The sequence below is a fragment of the Polypterus senegalus genome, chromosome 8, assembly GCF_016835505.1.
Source record: "Polypterus senegalus isolate Bchr_013 chromosome 8, ASM1683550v1, whole genome shotgun sequence".
Lineage (NCBI taxonomy): Eukaryota > Metazoa > Chordata > Cladistia > Polypteriformes > Polypteridae > Polypterus > Polypterus senegalus.
The window spans coordinates 7,958,808-7,981,237 of NC_053161.1; the positions used below are offsets into that span (position 1 = coordinate 7,958,808).

General features: G+C 39.3%; 1 protein-coding gene across 4 annotated transcripts; it reads right to left on the reverse strand.

Moving 5' to 3' along the window:
- Positions 1–662: 662 nt before the first annotated feature.
- LOC120533737 (toll-like receptor 1) lies at positions 663–12,271 on the reverse strand. 4 transcript variants are annotated; one of them, XM_039760661.1, is made up of 2 exons: positions 12,229–12,271; positions 663–3,382 (listed from the first exon to the last, which is right to left on the reverse strand). In XM_039760661.1, exon 2 carries the CDS (start codon positions 3,379–3,381, stop codon positions 892–894), a length of 2,490 nt encoding a protein of 829 aa, XP_039616595.1. In that variant the 5' UTR covers position 3,382; positions 12,229–12,271; the 3' UTR covers positions 663–891. The 4 variants fall into 4 exon arrangements, 3 of the variants coding, with proteins under 3 accessions (XP_039616595.1, XP_039616596.1, XP_039616592.1); XM_039760662.1 differs by lacking the exon at positions 12,229–12,271 and adding an exon at positions 10,316–10,686; XM_039760658.1 differs by lacking the exon at positions 12,229–12,271 and adding an exon at positions 6,443–6,864.
- Between the last annotated feature and the right edge of the window lie 10,159 nt (positions 12,272–22,430).

Genomic DNA, 22,430 nt, shown 5'->3' on the forward strand with positions numbered 1-22,430 from the left:
ACTAGGCACACAAGTTATAAAATGTAAAAGAACTTTACAGCCCATATAGAATTCTTCTGATGGCTATCAACCTAGTGCTGCAAAAAAGTTTGAAGATCACATAATCTTTTCAATTAAGACAGTAGACGCAGTATTACAGTAATATGTTCAATAAAGACACCACATCTTTTGCATGTCATTTATTTAATCAGCTGTTAAATTTCTAGAAAGGATGCCCGTCACCTCAGGGCACACTCATGCACAGCTACATTTACTTTTTAAGGTACCAGCTTAAAGTTGGCAGCTAACAAACATTTGCTCATATTAAATTATGTGAATTTAGATGTTCAAATACAGTAAGTTCTCATCCTGCTGTTAGTTTTACCAACGTATTACAAGGTGTAAAGTTGGAAGACCTTTAAAACACTGCTTTACTCAATGCATTAAAACAATATTCCATGTTTGCTGAAACCATAAAATTATGCATTTAATAATATATATAAAATCCACTTTAATAAAAAGGTAAATGTTTATGAGTCCATCCGGTACGTATGTCTCTATCATTCCAACATATTAAAAATCGAATGGCATATAAGAGAGACATATGCATCGTATTTGTCATTCCAACAGATGACCCATCACAAACATTAACAATGCTTTTACAAGTCAAATGGCATAAAACAGAGACATATGCATTGCATTTGTCATTCCAACAGATGGCGTTTCACAAACATTTGCAATAATGTATTTTATTACCACATATGTTTTTGATATGGAATGTGTTGGAATGTGGAATTTGCATTACAATAAATCTCTTAACCATAAAGTAATCCTCATGAAATCTTAGCATTGTACTTCATCATTTACCAATATGTCTCTTTTTTGTATTCATTTCAAGAGTTGCCACCTTAATTATTTGACAGTAATTAAAGAACAAGAGTCTGCCATTTCAAGAGCGGAGTCTGCCATTTGAAGAGCAGTGTTCTTCAGAAACATGTAGCTGCTGCCTGCCTGAAGCATTCTTTTGAGACTGGCCCAGAAGAGCTGCTGTTTCATTCCTTCCCCAGGCCACTCAAGGTATGTCTGTTTTTGGAGAAGACTCCGTAGCTTCAAGAACTTCCTGGGCAAGGAGTTTGCTGGGATTGGCTCCAAGAGTATGAAGACCAGTGAATCCTGTTGAATGCTGAGAGCACGGTGCTGGGCAAAGAAGAGCTCATAATTGCACCACTCACTCTGGACAAAGTTCTTGGACAGAATGAACAGTGTCTTGTAACTGTTTTCAACACAGTTGATGATGTTATCTATGATCCAATCACCTGGCACAAAATCTCGCTGATGGATGCAGAGTTTGAAGCCTGCCTCTTCCAGATTGGGTACAAGATAGCTTTCTACCCATGGAAGATCATGGTGACTGTAGGAAATGAAAGCATGATAGAGGAAAGATGCACTACCCAGCTTTTTCTCTGTCTCCCCACTCCTTCTCTTAACTGCCATCCATACCCAGAGCATCTTAAGGTACCAAATGCCGTCAAGCATATGAAATGAAATTCCAATTGCTACAGCAAAAATACAGGTGAGAGGAACTGCTATCAGGACTTGAATCCAGATTTCGCAGGTCACTTCACTTGGTCTGTACTCTTCAAGCAGTTTCCCAGCCATTTCTGTTGGGAAGCCACACTTATAGCTCTGCGGCCAATCAAGGAGCAGAGTCTTATTAAAGTATTTGACAAACCAGAAGGATTCGCATTTGCAGCTGAAAGGGTTGTTCCCTGCATTGAATTGCTCAAGGTTTGGGATGCCTTGCAGAACATACATACTGATCACACTTATAATGTTCTGGTCCACATGCAAGACCTGCAAGTAGGGGGCACGGAGATCACCAGGCAGAGAATTAATATTATTTGAACTCAGGTAGAGGTGTGTTATGTTGGGCAGCTGGGCCAGCACCTCATAAGTTATGTAAGTGATACCCATCTTTGAAAGATTAAGACTTTTCAGATATGGAGACAAGCAGCTGAAGACTGAATTGCCCAGATTGTTGTTGCTCAGACTAAGGTTGGTCAGGTGAGAAGGCCAGGAGCATTTACCTTGAAGTGCTAAAGAGTTAGATGCTAGATCCAGCACTTGCAAGCCTTTGATAACATGAGCATTTTTAGAGATACTGGCCAGGTTAATGAACCTATTATTATTCAAATACAGCTGCTTTAATGAAGGGAAGACATGAGTGAACGTGCACAATGACCACCAGAATCCATCTTCATTTAAGAGGTTATTTGATAAATCCAGAACCTCAAGGGCAGGAAGGGAGGATATTAGATCACAAGGAAAGATGTTCATTCCTGTTCCTGAAAACTTCATGTATACAATGTTATAAAAGAAGGAAACACTGATATTAAAATTCGGGTAGTTGTACTGGTAATGTAGAACATTTTCTATAATAACCATTCTGAGGCTTGTTTGGTTGAAGCCTGGGACACCATGAAACTGAACTCCATCAGAACTGTCCTGGGAGAATGTGATATTGGACAAATTAAGCATTTGGAGTGGTGACTGAGCCACATTCCAAATCAGTTTTGTCATCACTGAACTACTAAACCAAGTGTCCGCGAATAACAAATTTACTGAAGTCCGTTTGTTTTTAAGCTCCACAAAGGGGTCCACTGAGACATTGCACTGCTTGGGAATAAACTTGACTAGGTTAATCTGCTGGCATCCAGTTTCATCTAGGTCTCTTAGGATAGCTCCAAAAAAGTGAAATTTCTCACAAAATGACATCACAAGTGTAATCTCCTTCAAATTTACCAGTTGTGCAATTGAACCATTTTCATATTGCACAAGGTCTATGCCATCTCCTAAGTATAAGTGCTTTAGATTTCCATGACCTAAAGGCAAAAAATCAGAAGTCTTAATGAATCTAGCCTTATGGCTTCCGAGAGCAAGAAACTGAAGACTGGTCATCTTTTTGAAAGAGCTTCCAAGAGTATAATTTTCATACAAATTTCCAGATAAATCAAGACTTATAAATGTGGGTGACCCCAAGTTGGGGATGATATCTAAGGCATTGTATGAAAGATCAAGGACTTGTAGCTCAGTATTGTTTAAAAATGTCGAAGAGGAGATTCTCATGAGACCATTGTGAGACAGCTTCAGTACACAAAGCTTTGGAAGACCTATCATATCGCCATTCTCAATCATACTTATGTTGTTGTGCGACAGATCCAGATACTGAATGTCCGGAGGCAGGCTTGATGGCACTCTAGTTAAGTTTTTATTGGAGAGATCCACTCTGTGTTGAATGGGGTATCTACATCTGGAAATATACTTTGCTCCATTTCCATAGTTTATTCTTGCTGCTTCTGAAGTCAGGATTAAAATATCAAAAGTCCATATGGCCAAATGCATTCTGGAAAAAAAATAAAGAAAAAGCTTTGAATTAAAAATCTGCATTACCAGCCTGATTAAGGATTGTAAATATTTTAAACATATGTAGCACAAATACACATACAATAGAGCATAAGTCAATTTATCAGATCTTGTTAGCTGGTGGTGTACTACTTTACATCACACTGGCTGGATCGAGAGCAGCACCGTCTTAGTAACCACCCAGAGGACGCATTGTGTGTTTGAGAATTCTTTGCAATTAAACTATTCCTTTTATCTACAGATATAATAATAATAATAATAATAATAATAATAATAATAATAATGGGGTGGCACGGTGGTGCAGTGGGTAGCGCTGGTGCCTCATAGCAAGGAGACCTGGGTTCGCTTCCTGGGTCCTCCCTGCGTGGAGTTTGCATGTTCTCCCCGTGTCTGCGTGGGTTTCCTCCCACAGTCCAAAGACATGCAGGTTAGGTGCATTGGCGTTTCTAAATTGTCCCTAGTGTGTGTGTATGTGTGTGTGTGTGTGTGTGTGTCCTGCAGTGGGATGGCGCCCTGCTCGGGGTTTGTTTCCTGCCTTGCATCCTGTGTTGGCTGGGATTGGCTCCAGCAAAACCCCATGACCCTGTAGTTAGGATATAGCAGGGTGAATAATGGATGGATGGATATTAATAATGAACCAACTACTGTCAAAGAATATAAACAATTTAACACAATTATGAGTGCATAAATATATGTATGATGAAAAAAAATTAACACGATTATTATAAACTTTTAGAAACAGCAGTAAGTAGTAAAATGTAACCTTCATTATCTATAAATATTTGATAACACTTTAGGCACGGCTGTCTTAACGTATGGGCACAATGGTCACTGGCCATTACATAAGTAAAGTGGTTATTCATTTCTATGCAGTGTGGCATAAAACAGCTTTGTGGCCTGTGGGGTCTGTGTCTTCAAACAGGTTTGAACAGGTGAGGAGGCGCTTGTGGGATTTGTAGTTTGGGGTTTGTAGGCACTGTACACATAAAACCGGAAGAGAAGGATGTGGTGGGACTTTTTTGATTTATTCATTATCTGACCGACTTCAAATTTAGCAGCACCAAAACCCCATTCACAGAGGAGAAGGACTTTGCACGGCCACCAGATTTAGGGATTTTCCCCAATCCAGTCCAGCAATGCTCTTTGTGAAGAGGTGTGCCACACAAGACCATTTACCTTTTAGACTTTGGTTGTAGGACTGTGTCCTCAATCCATGTTTCAGGAAGCAATTTAGTAATGGGGAGTATCTTTCCGACTGTTAACCGGTGATTGCACTTCAAGATCCACCTTCACCACCTACCGTAAAGACTTTTCCAGGACTGTAAATATCGTCAGGGGGTTTGTTTGTGGTGTTCATTTTTTGTTTTCTTTTTGTCATTATCTTTTTTCGCTGAGGTATAGTAAATAATGAATATACAGATATTTATTTACTGAATATATTTAACGTATTTGTCAATTTTTTTTGGTGTATTTAGGTGTCAGGGTGGGAATATAGTAAGGCTTAGTTGTTGGCCTACTTCTATTCATCCCTCATTTTAAAAGTGGTTTCTTCGCTAAGCAAGTCTGGTGGCAAACACCACACTCTTCAACAGGTTGGGGTTTGGTACAAAATAACTTCTGAATATGAAGGATTTACATATCTTATACTGTAATTTGCAGTATCAAGAGAAACCTATCTTGCTTTAGCCACTTCTGACCATTCTAAAGTGAAGTTGTATTAGTAGACCACATTACACAGATGAATAGCCTCTTTACTGATGCTGTGTAAGTGTTGTAATCGACAAAAGAAAGCCTCTGGTAATGTCTTGTTGCATAAGAGAAAATTAGTAATGTTTACATATTTGCAGTATTTAAACTAAGTACAAAACTAGGAAAGTACAAAACATAAGGCATTGTTGCACAGATACAAAAAAATTAGCCAAGGCACAATAACTGAAAAGTAGTGTTATCATAGAATACACCCTCAAAATTACTACAAAGAAAAACGATTACCTTAAACAGTATACAAAAGCAATAATATAAAATTTTGCAGTATCCCTACAAGCAACAAGTAATTCAAAATGTGTATAGCTCTAGGAATAAAAGAGTTCTTAAATATGTTCCTCTTTACCATCAGGAACTGAAATCTGCATCCTGATGCTGACAATGGAAATTTAGGAAACAGGATGGTTACTGTCTAATAGAAGTGAGTTTTTTTTTTAAACATGTTTTTAATACAGTTCATTCACAAAAAATCGCTGCTATTTCATGTTAAAGGTACAATCAGCTGAGAGGGGTTTGTCAACAATATCTCCAATAAACGTAAAATTAACTCTCACTTACTTACATAGGTTTTAATTTTTACTGTTTACATACATATTGGAAGGAGGATTAAAATGTAGGCAAAAAACCTATTTCTGCATGAACATATCTTTGTCAGCTCCATCACTAATTTTTACCAAGCATAGTGTTGATCTGTACCCAAGTCAGTGGGTGCAATTGATTTTTGACAGTCTCTGTCTCTGTCAATAGATGTTTGGCCTCACTAGGTCATGCGTTCTGTGAGTGCTCTACACTCCGGCCTTATCTTGCAGATTGCTCAATTGGAAGAATCCTAATTCATCTCTAAAAATCTCAAAGAGAAAATGACATATATGATCTTAAACTGGAAAAAAAATAATTTGAGGGACAGTTAATTTTTTTTTTTTGACAATTTGGAAAGAATTCTGTAATGTTATCATAAAATAGCTTGCCAGACTGATGTTTAAATTTGGCTGCTATGTTAATATTGTGAAAATGTGGGTTGCTGAAGAGTTGAACCCATTTGCAGAACGGACATCAAACCAGTTTATTAATAAGAAGGGCAGTTTAATAAAAGTAACAAAACAATAATAACTATAGAGAGAGAGAAAAAAAATGAAATAGAAAAAAAAAACAAGTTTTAGGAAGCCAAAGCATGTTCCTTAGGGGCTTCCTGGAAATTTTTCACCTCACTATCAGAAAATCCATGCAAGATTTTCCTTCCTACCTCCCCGCATACCACTTCCCAAACAATACTGACCTCCTCTTCTTTCTCATCAGTTGAACCCTTGCCATTGCTCCTCTCCCGACTCCAAGCTTGCATGACTGAGGAGTTAGAAGCCATCATAACTTCAGTCCTGGAAGTGCTTCTGGGGTCCCACTTATTGGAAAGCAATTTTAGGTCACTCATGTTCCCAGAAAGACTCCAGCAAATACTATATTTACCAGAAGCCTCTGTGGGATCCTTAAGTATGGTAGAAGGAAAAGGCAGACACCCACTAGCAGTCAGAAGCAATAGATCAGTGGCTGCCAGTCATACATCTGGCAGGACAGCATCTCACCCAGGAATAGTGTGTCTGTTGGGGTGGGCATTGCATGTACATTTCACCCTAGCTGCCCAACCCTTTTCATGAGGAATAGACAATGATTGACTTTGGGCCTTTGGTTTCATTAAAAAAAAAAGTCACTGTTTTGAAAGAATATACAGTGCATCCAGAAAGTATTCACAGTGCATCACTTTTTCCACATTTTGTTATGTTACAGCCTTATTCCAAAATGAATTAAATTAATTTTTTTTCCTCAAAATTCTATACACAACACCCCATAATGACAACGTGAAGAAAGTTTACTTGAAGTTTTTGCAAATTTATTAAAAATAAAAAAAATGAGAAATCACATGTACATAAGTATTCACAGCCTTTGCCATGAAGCTCAAAATTGAGCTCAGGTGCAGCCTGTGATCATCCTTGAGATGTTTCTGCAGCTTAATTGGAGTCCACCTGAGGTAAATTCAGTTGATTGGACATGATTTGGAAAGGCACACACCTGTCTATATAAGGTCCCACAGTTGACAGTTCATGTCAGAGCACAAACCAAGCATGAAGTCAAAGAAATTGTCTGTAGACCTCCGAGACAGGATTGTCTCGAGGCACAAATCTGGGGAAGGTTACAGAAAAATTTCTGCTGCTTTGAAGGTCCCAATAAGCACAGTGGCCTCCATCCTCCGTAAGTGGAAGAAGTTCGAAACCACCAGGACTCTTCCTAGAGCTTGCCGGCCGTCTAAACTGAGCAATCGGGGGAGAAGGGCCTTAGTCAGGGAGGTGACCAAGAACCCGATGGTCCTCTGTGGAGAGAGGAGAACCTTCCAGAAGGACGACCATCTCTACAGCAATCCACCAGTCAGGCCTGTATGGTACAGTGGCCAGACGGAAGCCACTTCTTAGTAAAAGGCACATGGCAGCCTGCCTGGAGTTTGCCAAAAGGCACCTGATGGACTATCAGACCATGAAAAACAAAATTCTCTGGTCTGATGAGACAAAAATTGAACTCTTTGGTGTGAATGCCAGGTGTCACGTTTGGAGGAAACCAGGCACCGCTCATCACCAGGCCAATACCATCCCTACAGTGAAGCATGGTGGTGGCAGCATCATGCTGTGGGGATGTTTTTCAGAGACATAAACTAGGAGACTAGTCAGGATAAAGGGAAAGATGACTGCAGCAATGTACAGAGACATCCTGGATGAAAACCTGCTCCACAGCGCTCTTGACCTCAGACTGGGGTGACGATTCATTTCAGCAGGACAACGGCCCTAAGCACACAGCCAAGATATCAAAGGAGTGGCTTCAGGACAATTCTGTGAATGTCCTTGAGTAGCCCAGCCAGAGCCCAGACTTGAATCCGATTGAACATCTCTGGAGAGATCTTAAAATGGCTGTGCACCGATCCTTCCCATACAACCTGATGGAGCTTGAGAGGTGCAGCAAAGAGGAATGGGCGAAACTGGCCAAGGATAGGTGTGCCAAACTTGTGGCATCATATTCAAAAAGACTTGAGGCTGTAATTGCTGCCAAAGGTGCATCGACAAAGTATTGAGCAAAGGCTGTGAATACTTATGTACATGTGATTTCTCAGGTTTTTTAATTTTTAATAAATTTGCAGAAACCTCAAGTAAACTTTTTTCACGTTGTCATTATGGGGTGTTGTGTGTAGAATTCTGAGGAAAAAAATAAATTTAATCCATTTTGGAATAAGGCTGTAACATAAGAAGATGTGGAAAAAGTGATGCGCTGTGAATACTTTCCAGATGCACTGTAATCTCAAACGTCATTACTCGACTAAACACAGAGAACAGTATGATAACTATCAGGGAGGAAAGAGGGAAAAACTAGCTATGCATAGGTCTGAAATGACAGCAAAGTCTTTTTCGCAAAGAAGAATGCTGATGGTGCGGTGGAAGTCAATTATGTGTTAAGTGAGGTAATCGCTAAGCAGGAAAGCCATTCATTGAATGGCAGTTTCTTAAGAATTGTATTAAAAGACGCACTGTGGCGCTTGACAAAAGCGATTTTCATCAGGGGTGTTAATTCCTACTTTGATGTAACTGAAGAATTGCGAAGTTTATTTCCGATGCACAGCTGTACCACAGGCAATGAGATAAATGTGTTTCTGTGTGACGTGAATGAGCGTGCTGGTTTACCATGGAACAAACTGGTAGGCATCACCACAGATGGAGCCCCGTCCATGACAGGCAAACAAATGGACTAGTAGCATTGGTTTATAGATATATAAAAAAAAATAATAATAATAAGAGGAAAAAACTGAAGCAGTAGTTTTACACTTCATTATTCATCAGCAACCCCAGTGTAGCAAATGCTTAAAATTTTGCCTTGTTCTGAAATGTATTAATTACATCAGGTCAAAGAGTTTACAGCATCACCAGTTCAGAGCCTTTTTAGAAGAAACTGAGTCGACTTTTGGTGGTGTACTTTACTGAGGTGTGCTGGCTCAGCAGGGGAAATATCCTGAAGAGATTTTGTGTTAACATAGGTGACAAATTTTCATGGCAAATGGCAGAATGGATGTTTAATGAATTAGAAGATCCACAATGGGTTATAGACTTTGCTTTCTTGAGGCCATTAAACAGGAGCTGAATATACTTAACTTGAATCTCCAGGGCACTGATCAGCTCATCACAGCAGCTTATGAAAGTGTGAAAGCTTTCACCCCACAAAATTGAAATTATGGCAAACGCAGCTTTCTGCCAAAAGTCACTAATTTCCCAACATGTAGACCTCTTGTGGATGATGGCACATCATTCAGGAGTGATGCATCTGCTGTTGAAACCCTGCTGTAGGAGTTTGATCACCGTTTTGCTGACTATGTCACACCGGAACACCTTCCAGCTGTTTGCAGACCCATTTTCAGCTGATGTGGAGAGGATTCCAAATGGAATTTATTCACTTGCAGTGCAATACTGGGCTAAAATCGAAGCTCAGAGAGGCACAGGGGATAAGCACACTTGACTGGGCAGTTTCTGACAGAATTCCCTCCATCCTTTCCAGAGCTGTCCAAAGTGTTCAGTAGTTAATGTGCCTTTTTGGAAGCACATATCTGTGTGAGAAACTTTTTTCAGCTATGAACTTTATAGGTGTAAGTTTACTCATGCTAGTCTTGAAGCTGTACTCGGAGTTTCAACTGTAAAGTCTATTAGGGCAAATGTGGCAAGACTGTGAGCAAAATGCTGCCAGGTTTCTGGACAGAAACCGAATATAAGTTCAAATGTATTCAGGTATTGTGCGTGTTTGGTTAATGCAAAGTTTTAACTTATTTAAGTTAATTTAATAAAAAAAGAATTGCACATTTAAAAGTAATGTATTTAGAGTACAGTTTGCTTTGAAAAAAATGTTAGTAATGAAAAAAAATTTAAAGATTATTATCTCTTGCTGTACTTGAACATTCATGAGGCCCCTGTATGACATGACAATACCAACAGTGGCTAGAAACTAATTTGAGTTTAAACGTCTCAGAGTGGAAAAGTGCCAAAACTTTTCAAATAATAAGGCTGATTAATAAGTTGGTGTGGGATAAAGTAAATTTAGGCATAAAGCAGTTTAAAATCCCAGCAGATCTCACCTTAAAAATGTAAACAGAAGCAAACTGCTATCCCTCAACTCTCATCCAGTAAATGCCATTAATTCAGCACACCATAAGACAGGGTAACAGCAGCTCCACAATTCCAGCCATCAATAACTCATTGTTCGATATATAAAAATGTTGATGGTTCCATTTGCTGCGTATAAGTGGGTCAAACTGATTACTGCACAAATGTACTTGAGTGAGAGGTTACTCTCCTGAAGATGAGTTCTCTTCACATGAAACAAATGAGAGGCTTTGAAGACCGAAGCGCTGTCTTTACGTGTTCATCAAAATATGAATCTGTGGTATGGCATCTTCTAGAGCAGGGGTCCTCAATCACAGTCCTGGAGGGCCACAATGGCTGCAGGTTTTTGTTCCAACCTGCATGTTGATTAGAAAGCAATTCTTGCCAATAATTTAATTTCATGACCCGTTAGTGCTTTAACTCTGCTATGTCAGGTAATTCTCATATCCTAGATTTTCTTCCCCTTTCTAAGGATATCATCCAAACGATATGAAGCCTAAAATGGATGAGTAATTCTCAGTCCTTCACTTTTTTCTCTTCACTTTCCTTCCAAGTATTTAATTAAACCCAATAGTGCATGATAAATACACACAGGTGCAAATGGTAACAAGCTAAATGGAGAAATGCTGCTCTCTTTTGTCATTTGCATGTTATTGCTAATTACGAGCCAATTAAAAACTGAGAGAACAGCTGTTTAACACTAAAATAAGCAATAAAGGTTCAAAATCTTAACGAGCGAGACAACTAAAGTGAAGCAGAAGTTTTACTTGAGCAATAAGGGCTTCTTATTAAGCAACTGGGTTGGAACAAAAACCTGCAGCCACAGTGGCCCACTAGGACCATGATTGAGGACCCCTGTTCTACAGTTTCACAAAAATACAAATTGTTTGCTAATGGTCTTTGTAAGATTAGTGTCAGAGGATACCTACAATCTAGAAGACCTGACATCCATTGTAGAAATGGAGATTTCAGTGTAGTAATGAACTTTGCATTAAGCAAAACTGGGCAATGGCTAATTTGGCCTTCAGAACATTTTTAGCTTTTCATATAATGACTAAGTCACATCACTCTTTAGCTGTACAGAGAACCCTAATACCAGGAGAGAAGGAAATCACTTTTTTTCTTTTAAACATACAAGTCCATTTCAATATTATTTTTATTTTTTTACTCACAAGGTACTTTACAGCAATTACAACTCCCTTTTATTAAAACTAATGTTATCTTCAATCATAGGGTGTTTTATTAAACGCTCTTCTCTCATGCAAACCTAAAGGCAGTGGGGACTGCTAATCTATCATGACAGAAAGAATGCATTAAAAAAACTGTTAAACAATTATTTTAATAAATTTGCTATGTTTAATGCAGAGACTTTTAAATTTTGATCAGTCAGTCAAAATCATCCCTGTTAGGTCTGACACTCCTGAAGAAGGCCTGCCTGATGACACTCAGTGGCTTTTGCCCCAAAAAGTGTGGGGGAAAAAAAAACGGCAAAAGCAGAGAAAATGCAAAAAAATAGAAAAAGAAGAAAAGCGATTTAAATCTGTGGCATCTCCTGGGTGTTCACATGTGAAAAGAAACCCAAACTAGAAAGAAAGAAAGAAAATACCTTTCAATAATTCTTACTAGCATTTGAAAAGCTGCTTTACATAGTATATTTAAACAATAATACTATTCTTTCTATTATTAGAAATGAAGTGAAACTGAAATAATAAAAAAGTAGACAGCAAGATTTTTCAGAAATATTCAGTTACTAAAGTACACAGAGTTTTGGCATGCTACTGCACTAAATAATACAGTTTGTATCACATATAAATACAACATGCAGTACACTGTACAAATGCACTTAAATGAAATATCTGAAGTATTTGTATTGAAATAATGTTACCTTGGTACTGATAGTGTTCAGCAGTAGCTGGCAAATTCAAAAATGAGAAGTCTGAAACTCTGCAGTGTCATTTCATGATTTTTTTTTTTTTTCCAAACGATTTTGCAAATTTTAAAAGGGTAATGCAACTTCCTCTAAATTGTCTTACCTGAACTAGAGCACTGCAATGGGTTATTGCTTCTTTCTTTCCAGTTGAAAGCTTATCAGATTTTTACAGGTGTTGATGATATTCAAATATAAAAGTTCTATCTTGGTCTCATCAGACCAGAGAATCTTATTTCTCACCATCTCAGAGTCCTTCAGGTGTCTTTTAGCAAACTCCAAGATAGAACTTTTTGGCCTTAATTCTAAGCGGTATGTGTGGAGACAACCAGGCACTGCTCATCACTTGTCCAATACAGTCCCCACAGTGAAGCATGGCGGTGGCAGCATCATGCTATGGGGGTGTTTTTTAGCTGCAGGGACAGGACAACTGGTTGATCGAGGGTAAGATGAATGCGGCCAAGTACAGGGATATCCTGACAAAAACCTTCTCCAGAGTGCTAAGGACCTCAGACTGGGCCGAAGGTTTACCTTCCAACAAGACAATGACCCTAAGCACACAGCTAAAATAACGAAGGAGTGGCTTCACAACAACTCTGTGACTGTTCTTGAATGGCCCAGCCAGAGCCCTGACTTAAACCCAATTGAGCATCTCTGAGAGACCTAAAATGGCTGTCCACCAATGTTTACCATCCAACCTGACAGAACTGGAGAGGATCTGCGAGGAGGAATGGCAGAGGATCCCCAAATCCAGGTGTGAAAAACTTGTTGCATCTTTCCCAAGAAGACTCATGGCTGTATTAGCTCAAAAGGGTGCTTCTACTAAATACTGAGCAAAGGGTCTGAATACTTATGACCATGTGATGTTTCAGTTTTTCTTTTTTAATAAATCTGCAACAATTTCAAAAATTCTTTTTTTTGTCTGTCAATATGGGGTGCTGTGTGTACATTAATGAGGGAAAAAATTAATTTAAATGATTTTAGCAAATGGCTGCAATATAACAAAGAGTGAAAAATTGAAGGGGGTCGGAATACTTTCCATACCCACTGTAGCACTTAAGTGGCTAGGATTTGAATTTTACCCAGAGTTACAAGTCCAATACTTACCGCTGACTTATTGAGAGCCTGAATGAACCACTTATTCACAATTTTAAGGTGATTTGTAAAATTTATTTTTGCTATTGAGTACAAACACTATGCGCGCACTCAGTCCAGCATTACTTTTGGAAGAAGAAAGGACTTGCTGTGCTTGCCTCTATAAACACTTCACCTAATCACTTTTAAAATACACACCTTAGACTACTGTAACACTTTTGACTGTTTTCTTAACAAACTGCAATCTTGCCCACACAAGGTGTCATTTGTTCGTTTGACTATTCTCACATTCAGAGATTGTCACTAATTCAGGCAGAATCTAAGGGACCCATATCTACCCACTTGTGCTCAGTCTTGGCATTTTACAAGCATCTTTATACTGTAGTTGTCTTCTATGCAAAGGATACAGTATTTTTAATAGGCATTTGATGACCTGCCTTCTTTAGAAAACTATCAGCTGCTTGTGAGCGATGGCCCTAATATCATTGTCCCCAGGCATTTCTTGAACCCTACACGTCATCTACTTTGTTTTCCTTGGCACTGCTGAAAACCAGCATTAATTGATAGAATGTCATCTATTTTTGACATGTTAAATACATTTTTGCCCTTTACATAGAAAACCTAATAACCTATTCTTAATTGAAGAATATTTATAAAAGCACATAGGCAGAATTTGTTCTTGTTGCTGTTTCATTAAACAACTAATATTGTGCATTCAGATTGTGCAGATTGCCCATACATGTCCGAGCAAGGAACACCCAGTCTCTCTGTAGCGTCAGTCTTCAAGCAGACAGTAAGCTGTGGTAGAGTACAGGAACATGTCCTCTGCCATGTTTGATGGATAAGAGACAACCACTAGTTAGGGCTATAATAAAAAGATGAGGAATAGATGCTGACATTAACCCTGGAAAATTGCTTCCCACAAAAGCTGCTGTTAAAGCACATATTTCTGTTATTCCCACAGGCCTCCATCAATTTTTTTTGTAGATTGTCTGCTTGTTACAGGGTCACAGATAGCCATAACCTGCCAATAGCAGTGGCTAGGACATCAGTAGACAGCTGGGCACACTCACATGCTCACTCTTACTGAGTCAATGGGAGTACCTGAAGAAAACCCATATCCACACACACAGAGAACATATCAGCTCTAACTATAGATGAGCACTGAAGAATTGTCTTTCTCATAAATTGTGTTTTGTTTCTTATTTCCACTTTTCAGAAAGTTAGGTTTAATTACTTAATGTATAATCCTTCATTATTTATTAAATAGCATGTATAAAGAAATGTGTACATTGGAAGATGGACATATAATGTAATATTTCCCATCACTCTCCTTGTGCTTACAAAATGCACCTAAAAGCAATAGTAACAATGTATTTCTTGTAAAGCCCAAAATTGCACAAGGAATGCCTCAATGAGCTTTAATATGTGCTTGTTTTGGTAGCCCACAAGCCTTGACTCTCTAAAAAGACAAGAAAAAAAAAGGAAGAAATATTGGAAGTCCAATTCAGAGTGAGAGACAGAGAGACCCCTTTCCAGATAGGTTGATCATGCAACGGGTGTCAAAAAATTGGGTAAATACAACACACAAAACAGAACATAAATAATCCTCTTCACAGAGCTAGATGGCCAACCTATCATTCCCAATTCAGAAATACAACACAATAGTAGAAACTACTTTGTTCTTGCACAATGCTCCTCACCAAGTGCAGATGCAGAGTGTCATGACATCTGTCAAAGTAAAAAGCAAGAATAGTTTATACCACTCAGTAAATGCAGAACTATCATATATAAGGTTACAGATTTGATCCATCCATCCATCCTCTTCCGCTTATCTGAGATCGAGTCGCGGGGGCAGCAGCTTGAGCAGAGATGCCCAGACTTCCCTCTTCCTGGCCACTTCTGCTAGCTCTTCTGGGGGAATTCTTGTTCTAATATATCAAAAATAAAATAGAAACTAATTAACGTGAATGAAAAACAACTATATCTGTCTGTCTGTTAATTGTAGAAGTGTAGCCACATTGTAGAAATGTAGTCAGAGACAAGTCAGACACTTGGAGACAATGGCCAACAAGCTGCCTTCAACCTACTGGGCATTCCACAGCTGAGTCAATGCTGAGCTGGCCAGTCTAATTAAAGGATCCTTCTACCTAATGATACCAGTGCTCCTATATCAGAGATGACTTTTCCATAGACAGGCAGGCAAACAACTTAGCAACAGAGCAGTGGCACCAAGAGCAGTGGCACCAAAAGGTCAGGTCAGGTTGGGGAGCATGCACTAGTACAGCGCGTTGTCGCACTCACCACACGACGAAACAGCTTGGGATCCTGATTGGCAACCCCCAGGCAAACACGCGGTCACTCCCACCCTCCAGAAATAACCCTCTACATGCCGCAGCCAGGTGTTACGTGGGTGTCCCCTTGACCTGGTCCAGCCACTCGTATCCTCAACAATGAGGATCCTGCAACCCTGATCACCCATGGGGAATCACGCCACATGGCTGTACAATGCAGATAATGTGCCTCATTTGGGATTCCATGAGCAACTGCTCATTCAACACAAAGTCAAACTAGTGGTATCCAAAGACTCTCCAAAGAGACGCAGTACCAAAGGAGTCAAGTGTTCCTCTCAGGTCACTGAATAGCGTCCATGTCTTGCAACCATATAACAAGACAGGAAGCACCAGGACTCTAAAGCCTTGGACGTTCATCCTTTTATATAGATATCAGGAGCCCAACACATCCCTTTCCAGCGACCTCATGACCCCCCCTTCCCCCACACATACTCTCCCAATCTATCTACTGACTTCATAAGAAGAATTGCCAGAGATATGAATGTCACTGCCAAGGTAACTAAACCTTTCGACAAGGTCGACACTCTCTCTGCAAACAGACACACCGCTTGATGATCAACTGAGTCAAAAGCTTTATTAAAATTGATAAAGGCTGCAAAGAAACTCTGCTGATATTTGTGTTTGCGCTCCATGAGAACCCTTAATGCCAGGATGCGGTTGATGGTAGACTTCTTAGGCATAAAACCAGACTGCTCCAGTCACTGGTAGGTGAGCAAGCGATCATGGATCCTATTGAGGACAACCCTAGCAAGGACTTTACCCACCACCGAGAGCAGTGTTATCCCCCTGTAGTTGCCACAATCCAGGCGATCACTCTTCCCTTTCCATATAGGGACAACAAGTCTCGTTTCCCACATGTCAACTTGAAGGACTCTATGAACTTGTAGCTCAATGATCACAATATGTAGCTTCAATGAATACTCTCCAGTATGCACATATAATATCCAGTATGCATATATAAGACAACTAACAAAATTAAATACAACTTTTATGGGGACTTCCGGCTAACGTCACCTGACTGTGTTTGCTGCGGCCAGAACCAGGTTGGGGATTCTCACTTGTGTTGGAAACTTTTTCTTGCATCACCATGCCATTATCACTATAACCTCCTATAACTATAGCCTCTTCCTCTAAGAGGAATTCCCATCACAGCAAAAAAATGTCTAAGCATTCTTTGTCAAACTGTGTGTTTCATGGAATCTCTAAGTCTAAAGAAATTAACACAGCATTTGCAGGATTATACACTTATTTGTGACCAACTTCTGCATTTGCAAATTCTGAACATTTTATTGTAACATAAATATTTATTTGCTAAATTTAAGTGTGGTATGTGCTGAAGTCTAGACAACTTTCTCATTGATTGTATAGTACTTTTTACGGTAGCGATGCAGTGATATACTGTGTGTATATATATATATATACATATATATATACAGTGGAATCACGGTTCACGAACGTCTCAGTACACGTACAACTCGGTTCACAAACAAAACGTTCGCCAAACTTTTGCCTCGGTTCATGACCACACACTCGGTATACGAACAAGCCAGTTTCCCTTTCGGTTTGTTCGAGCCGATGATTTCCGCACGTGTTGCATTGTTCTCGGTCAGACATTCCTGCCTGCCGATTACTGTATTTAAGCACGTGTTGAGCCGCTCCCTGTTAATTTTTCTCAGTCAGACGTGCGTGCTTTACCTGTGATCTCTTTGTGCTCTACAGTATTTCGTGTGCTTTTGCAGTTAACCATGGCTTAGGTTACTCACCGAGGAGCAGTCCTCCGGGGAAGAAGAGGAAAGGACGTTTATAAAAAGTGATGTGATAAAAGCCATCATGGAAAAATGGAATGAGTGCCAGGATTTTTTCGAAAAGAAACACCCTGACAAAGCGTTTATGAATAGAGTGATAAACATGATGAACGATAATGTCGTCTCGCATTTCCGAAAAATTTTAATGCGTAAGAAAAGGAAAGTCACATTAGACTGCTATTTCACTAAGTCTGATCCACCAGCTAAACAGCTAAAAACACCAGAAACCCAAGAAATCACAACAGAGAAAACACCTGAAGGAAAACATCCCTCCATCGTGGAGCCGGACTCTCCCTCAAAGCTGTAACCTCCTCTCCATCCAGTTCCTCCTTACTTCATGCCAGAACTCGACTCATGCAAGGTTAGTTTTCTTGGTGGTTTATGGTTTTTGTATTACGGATTTTTTAAAAGTTAATTTTTCAGTTCGTAGTGTGAATTGTTGCAATGTTATTTTTCTCTTTTTTCAAATGTTCGTTTTTTTCCCTGTGCTTAAAACTCATTAAAAAAAAGTGTTTACATGGAGTGGTGCGTAGTGTGATTTGTTGCAATGTTACTTTTCTTGGTGGTTTATTAAATTACAGATTTTTCAAATGTTCCTTTTTTACCTGTGCTTAAAACTAATTTTAAAAAAAGTATTTACTGTACAGCGATCAGGCTGTAAGGTTGCTTGTGGTTGGTTTTTAAAGTTCGGATTTATTCAAATGTTCTCTGTTCTGAGAGAGAGAGCGTGAGCATGTGCTGCTGAGAGAGAGGGAGGGTGCGTGCTGCTGAGAGAGAGAGAGCGAGCACATGCTGTTGAGAGAGAGGGAGGAAGGGAGAGAGTGAGCCAGCTCGTGCAGCTCAGCAGGGAGCCTGGGTGTTTTGTGTCAGTGTTACTATTACACTGTGCATTCTATGGTGTAATTAACTATATTTTTGCTTAATCTTTAAAAAAAATATATTTACATACAGTTCATACGGTCTGGAACGGATTAATTGTATTTTTATACAATCCTATGTTGGAAAATGCTTCGGTTCACGACCAACTCGGTTTATGACCAGAGTTTTGGAACGAATTATGGTTGTGAACCGAGGTTCCACTGTACTTGTAATAAATTTTTAAAGTTTATTAGATATTAACTAAAATTCATGGGTTACACAATCTTTTTCATAAATCTGCACTTCTTTGTGTTGAAAAATATATAGATTTGCAAAACTCATAACAAGTAATTTAATATCTATAATTTGGGTATGTTTCAAATGATTTAAACTTAATTTTTATTTATCATTATTACATATACTGACACACTTTATTTATCAAATGAGAGCGAGCGAGAGAGCGGATCAGCGAGCGGAAGCAGAGAGCGGATCAGCGAGCGGAAGCAGAGAGCGGATCAGCGAAGCGGAAGCAGAGAGCGGATCAGCGAAGCGGAAGCAGAGAGCGGATCAGCGAGAGGAAGCAGAGAGCGGCGGCGTCTCCCACAGGCACGTAGCCCTTTGAAAGCACACGAGCAAGTTCACCTGAGATAAAGCCGGCAGCTGACCAGTAGAAATTAAAGTCGATCGCTTAGCGGGTGGTGGAAACTTAAAAGCGACGGTGATTCAGCTCAACACGGAAAGCGCAGAAGCACCTATAAAACGGCAAAGATGACTTCAACATTTAATGTAAGTTCTATCTGCTCTCTGCCCATCGAGGGCACGTTTATATGTTGTGTGTCCTGCAGTATGTACAGCTCAGGTTTTCCGCCGACAGTGCAGATAGCTTCACCTGCCAAAAATGTTTAGTTAATTTAGAGTTGGTCGGGAAAATACGCGAATTGGAGGACCGCGTTAGGAATCTGATAGCGATTAGGCAAACCGAAAATTGGATCGACTCGGTTTGTTTAGACAATTCGGCTACATCTGATTCGGCTTCAGTCTCTCCAGGTCCCACTGTAGTCAGTGCGAGGCCGAAATCAGCAGCACCAATTCAGCCACAGGGCGAGTGGGTAACAGTAAGACGGGGTCTAAGAATCCAAAATTTAGTCCCCAGCACCCAGGTCACCAATTCGGACCCAGAACAGGTTCTCAGCTCTCGCAGCGCCTGTGGAAACTGAGAATAATAAAGTGCTCATAATTGGCGATTCCATAGTGCGGAATGTTAGAATTCCAAACTATGTTAAACCAGCAGTTAATGTTAAGTGCCTTGCAGGGGCCAAGATTTCTGGCATAAAGGCCGCATTGGACCGTGTTGCCGACGATGAAGTATCTACCTTATTGCTGCATGTCGGCACTAATGATATTTATTTACAGCAATCTGAGGTATTAAAGCGAACTTCATCTCTATGCACCAAAGCTAAAACAAAATGTCGGAATTTAATTGTATCTGGTCCCTTACCAAGATTGTATAGAGGGATGTGATTTATAGCAGATTGCATTCCTTTCACTGCTGGCTAGAAACCTGGTGTGCAAATAAAAGCATAGCATTTGTGAACAATTGGGATGATTTTTGGGAAAGGCCTGGATTTTTCAGAAGAGATGGTCTTCATCCTAACTGGAGGGATCTTATGTATTATCCCAAAATATGGCAGCAAAACTGCCTGGTTGACTGATTAGAGCACCATCCAGGCCGCAGTCATGTGATCTTAAATCACAGGCTGTTGTTTATCCCACCTGTTATTTTCCTGAAGCTGTTACCCATAATCCCTGTTGTGGGGCATCCAGTAAATTTAGTCTTGAAACAAACCATAAATTAATTGATAACCAAAAATAAGGTGTATAATTAGACCAAGGGATAAAACCAGACACTCCACCAGGGGCATCTGTAATAGAAATTTAATTCAAATTAAAACAAAAATATATCAGCAGTTCAGAAAGAACCATGCAGTTTTAAATGCTGTTTATTGAACATTCGCTCTCTTGGCACTAAAGCTGTTTTGGTAAATGATATAATATTAAGTACAAAATCTGATCTGTGTCTTCTTACTGAAACCTGGCTTAGTAAATGTGACACTGTTCCCTAGCTGAGGCGTCACCAGATGGATACTGTTCCTTCATAAGTCTAGAGATTCTGGTCGAGGAGGAGGCCTTGGAATAATTCATTGTAACAAAATGCAAATCACTCCTAAAAATTTAGGCAACTTTACATCCTTTGAGGCATTCATTTTAAATATTAAAACAGATTCCAACACAATTATAGTGCTAGTCTACAGACCACCAGGGCCATATTCATTGTTCATGACTGAATTTAGCAACCTTCTGTCTGATTTGGCTATAAATTATGATCACGTAGTTCTGATGGGGATTTTAATGTACACATTGATGTGGAAACTGACACTTTTAGCAAATGTTTTACTTATTTGTTAAATTCAGTAGGATTTTGTCAGATTGTCAAAGGTCCAACTCATAATCATAACCATACATTAGATTTAATTATAACTTACAAAGTTGAAATTCAAAATTTAAATATTACTCCATTAAATGTAGTTATTTCCGATCACTTCTTAATTACGTTTGATTTAGTTCTGCCCATGCCAGCACTCGCAGATTAAAACAAAGACAGTGCGACATCTAGATTGTAATTCTGCTTCAAAATTTATAGATACCTTGAGTAAGTCGAGTGTAATTGTGGAAAACCATTTAGATCAGTTAACATCAAATGTAAACGTGGAAAACAATTTAGATCAGCTAATATCACATTATAATGTGACCTTGAGAGATGCTCTGGACACAGTGGCTCCCCTAAAACAAAAGTGATCAAAGCACATAGAAACTCTCCCTGGTTTAATGAAAACACTCGAGCTCTTAAATTAGAGTGTCGAAAACTGGAGCGCAGATGGAGAACAACAAAGCTACATGTCTTTCAAATTGCATGGACAGAGAGTGTTAATAAATATAAAAGGCCCTCTTTAAAGCTCGCTCAGAATACTATTCTACATTAATAGATAGCAATAATAAAAATCCTAGGGTACTTTTTAGAGCAGTGGCTAAATTAACAAATGGGAATTCAGATCAACAGTGCAAAATACCAACAGATATTAGCAGTACAGACTTTATGAACTTCTTCAATGAGAAAATTAAAAATATAAGATCCCAGATCTCAGCATCACAGTACAAACCAAATACTAGCTTAGCAGACCCTGCTCACATTGCATTCAGCACTTTAATAATTTTAATCCTGTAACTGAGCAGGAAGTCTTAACTTTAATTTCTAAAATGAAGCCCACTACTTGTTCCCTAGATCCAGTGCCAAAAAAACTAGTAAAAGTGCAATGGATGTTCTTGTAGCACCTATTCTAAACATTATCAATAGTTCATTATTGCATGGCACAGTACCTGATGCACTAAAAGTGTCAGTCATTAAACCTTTACTTAAAAAGTCAGACCTAGACCCACACATACTAAATAACTATAGGCCTATTTCAAATTTACCATTTCTCTCTAAAATACTAGAGAAAGTAGTCGCCAGTCAGCTTCAGTCACACCTTACGCATTACAATTTATTTGAGAAATTCCAGTCTGGCTTTCGACTGGTCATAGTACAGAAACGGCACTAACACGGGTTGTAAATGACATTCTGATATCCTCTGATGAAGGAAATTCCACTGTAATTATGTTGTTGGACTTAAGTGCAGCGTTTGACACCATTGACCATTCTATTTTACTGCACAGGCTAGAAAACGATGTTGGGCTTACAGGCCCGTGCTGCTTGGTTCAGTTCTTATTTATCAAATCGATTCCAGTATGTACAGAAATGTGCTGACAGTACTCCATCATTATACACAGAAGTTCAATATGGTGTCCGCAGGGCTCAGTACTGGGACCTTTACTGTTTTCACTTTACATGCTTCCACTGGGATCTCTCATTAGGAAACATAATGTTAATTTTCACTGTATGCAGATGACACCCAGTTATACCTTTCATTTAAATCAAATGAAGTTTCTCCGA

Bases quoted from the DNA above. Each gene is read 5' to 3' on its own strand.
- LOC120533737 (XM_039760658.1), bottom strand. From the start codon at position 6,477: ATGGCAAGGGTTCAACTGATGAGAAAGAAGAGGAG. The intron at 3,383-6,442 runs GTCAGTATTGTT...TTTTTTTTCCAG, and splicing joins CTGATGAGAAAGAAGAGGAG to AATGCATTTGGCCATATGGA.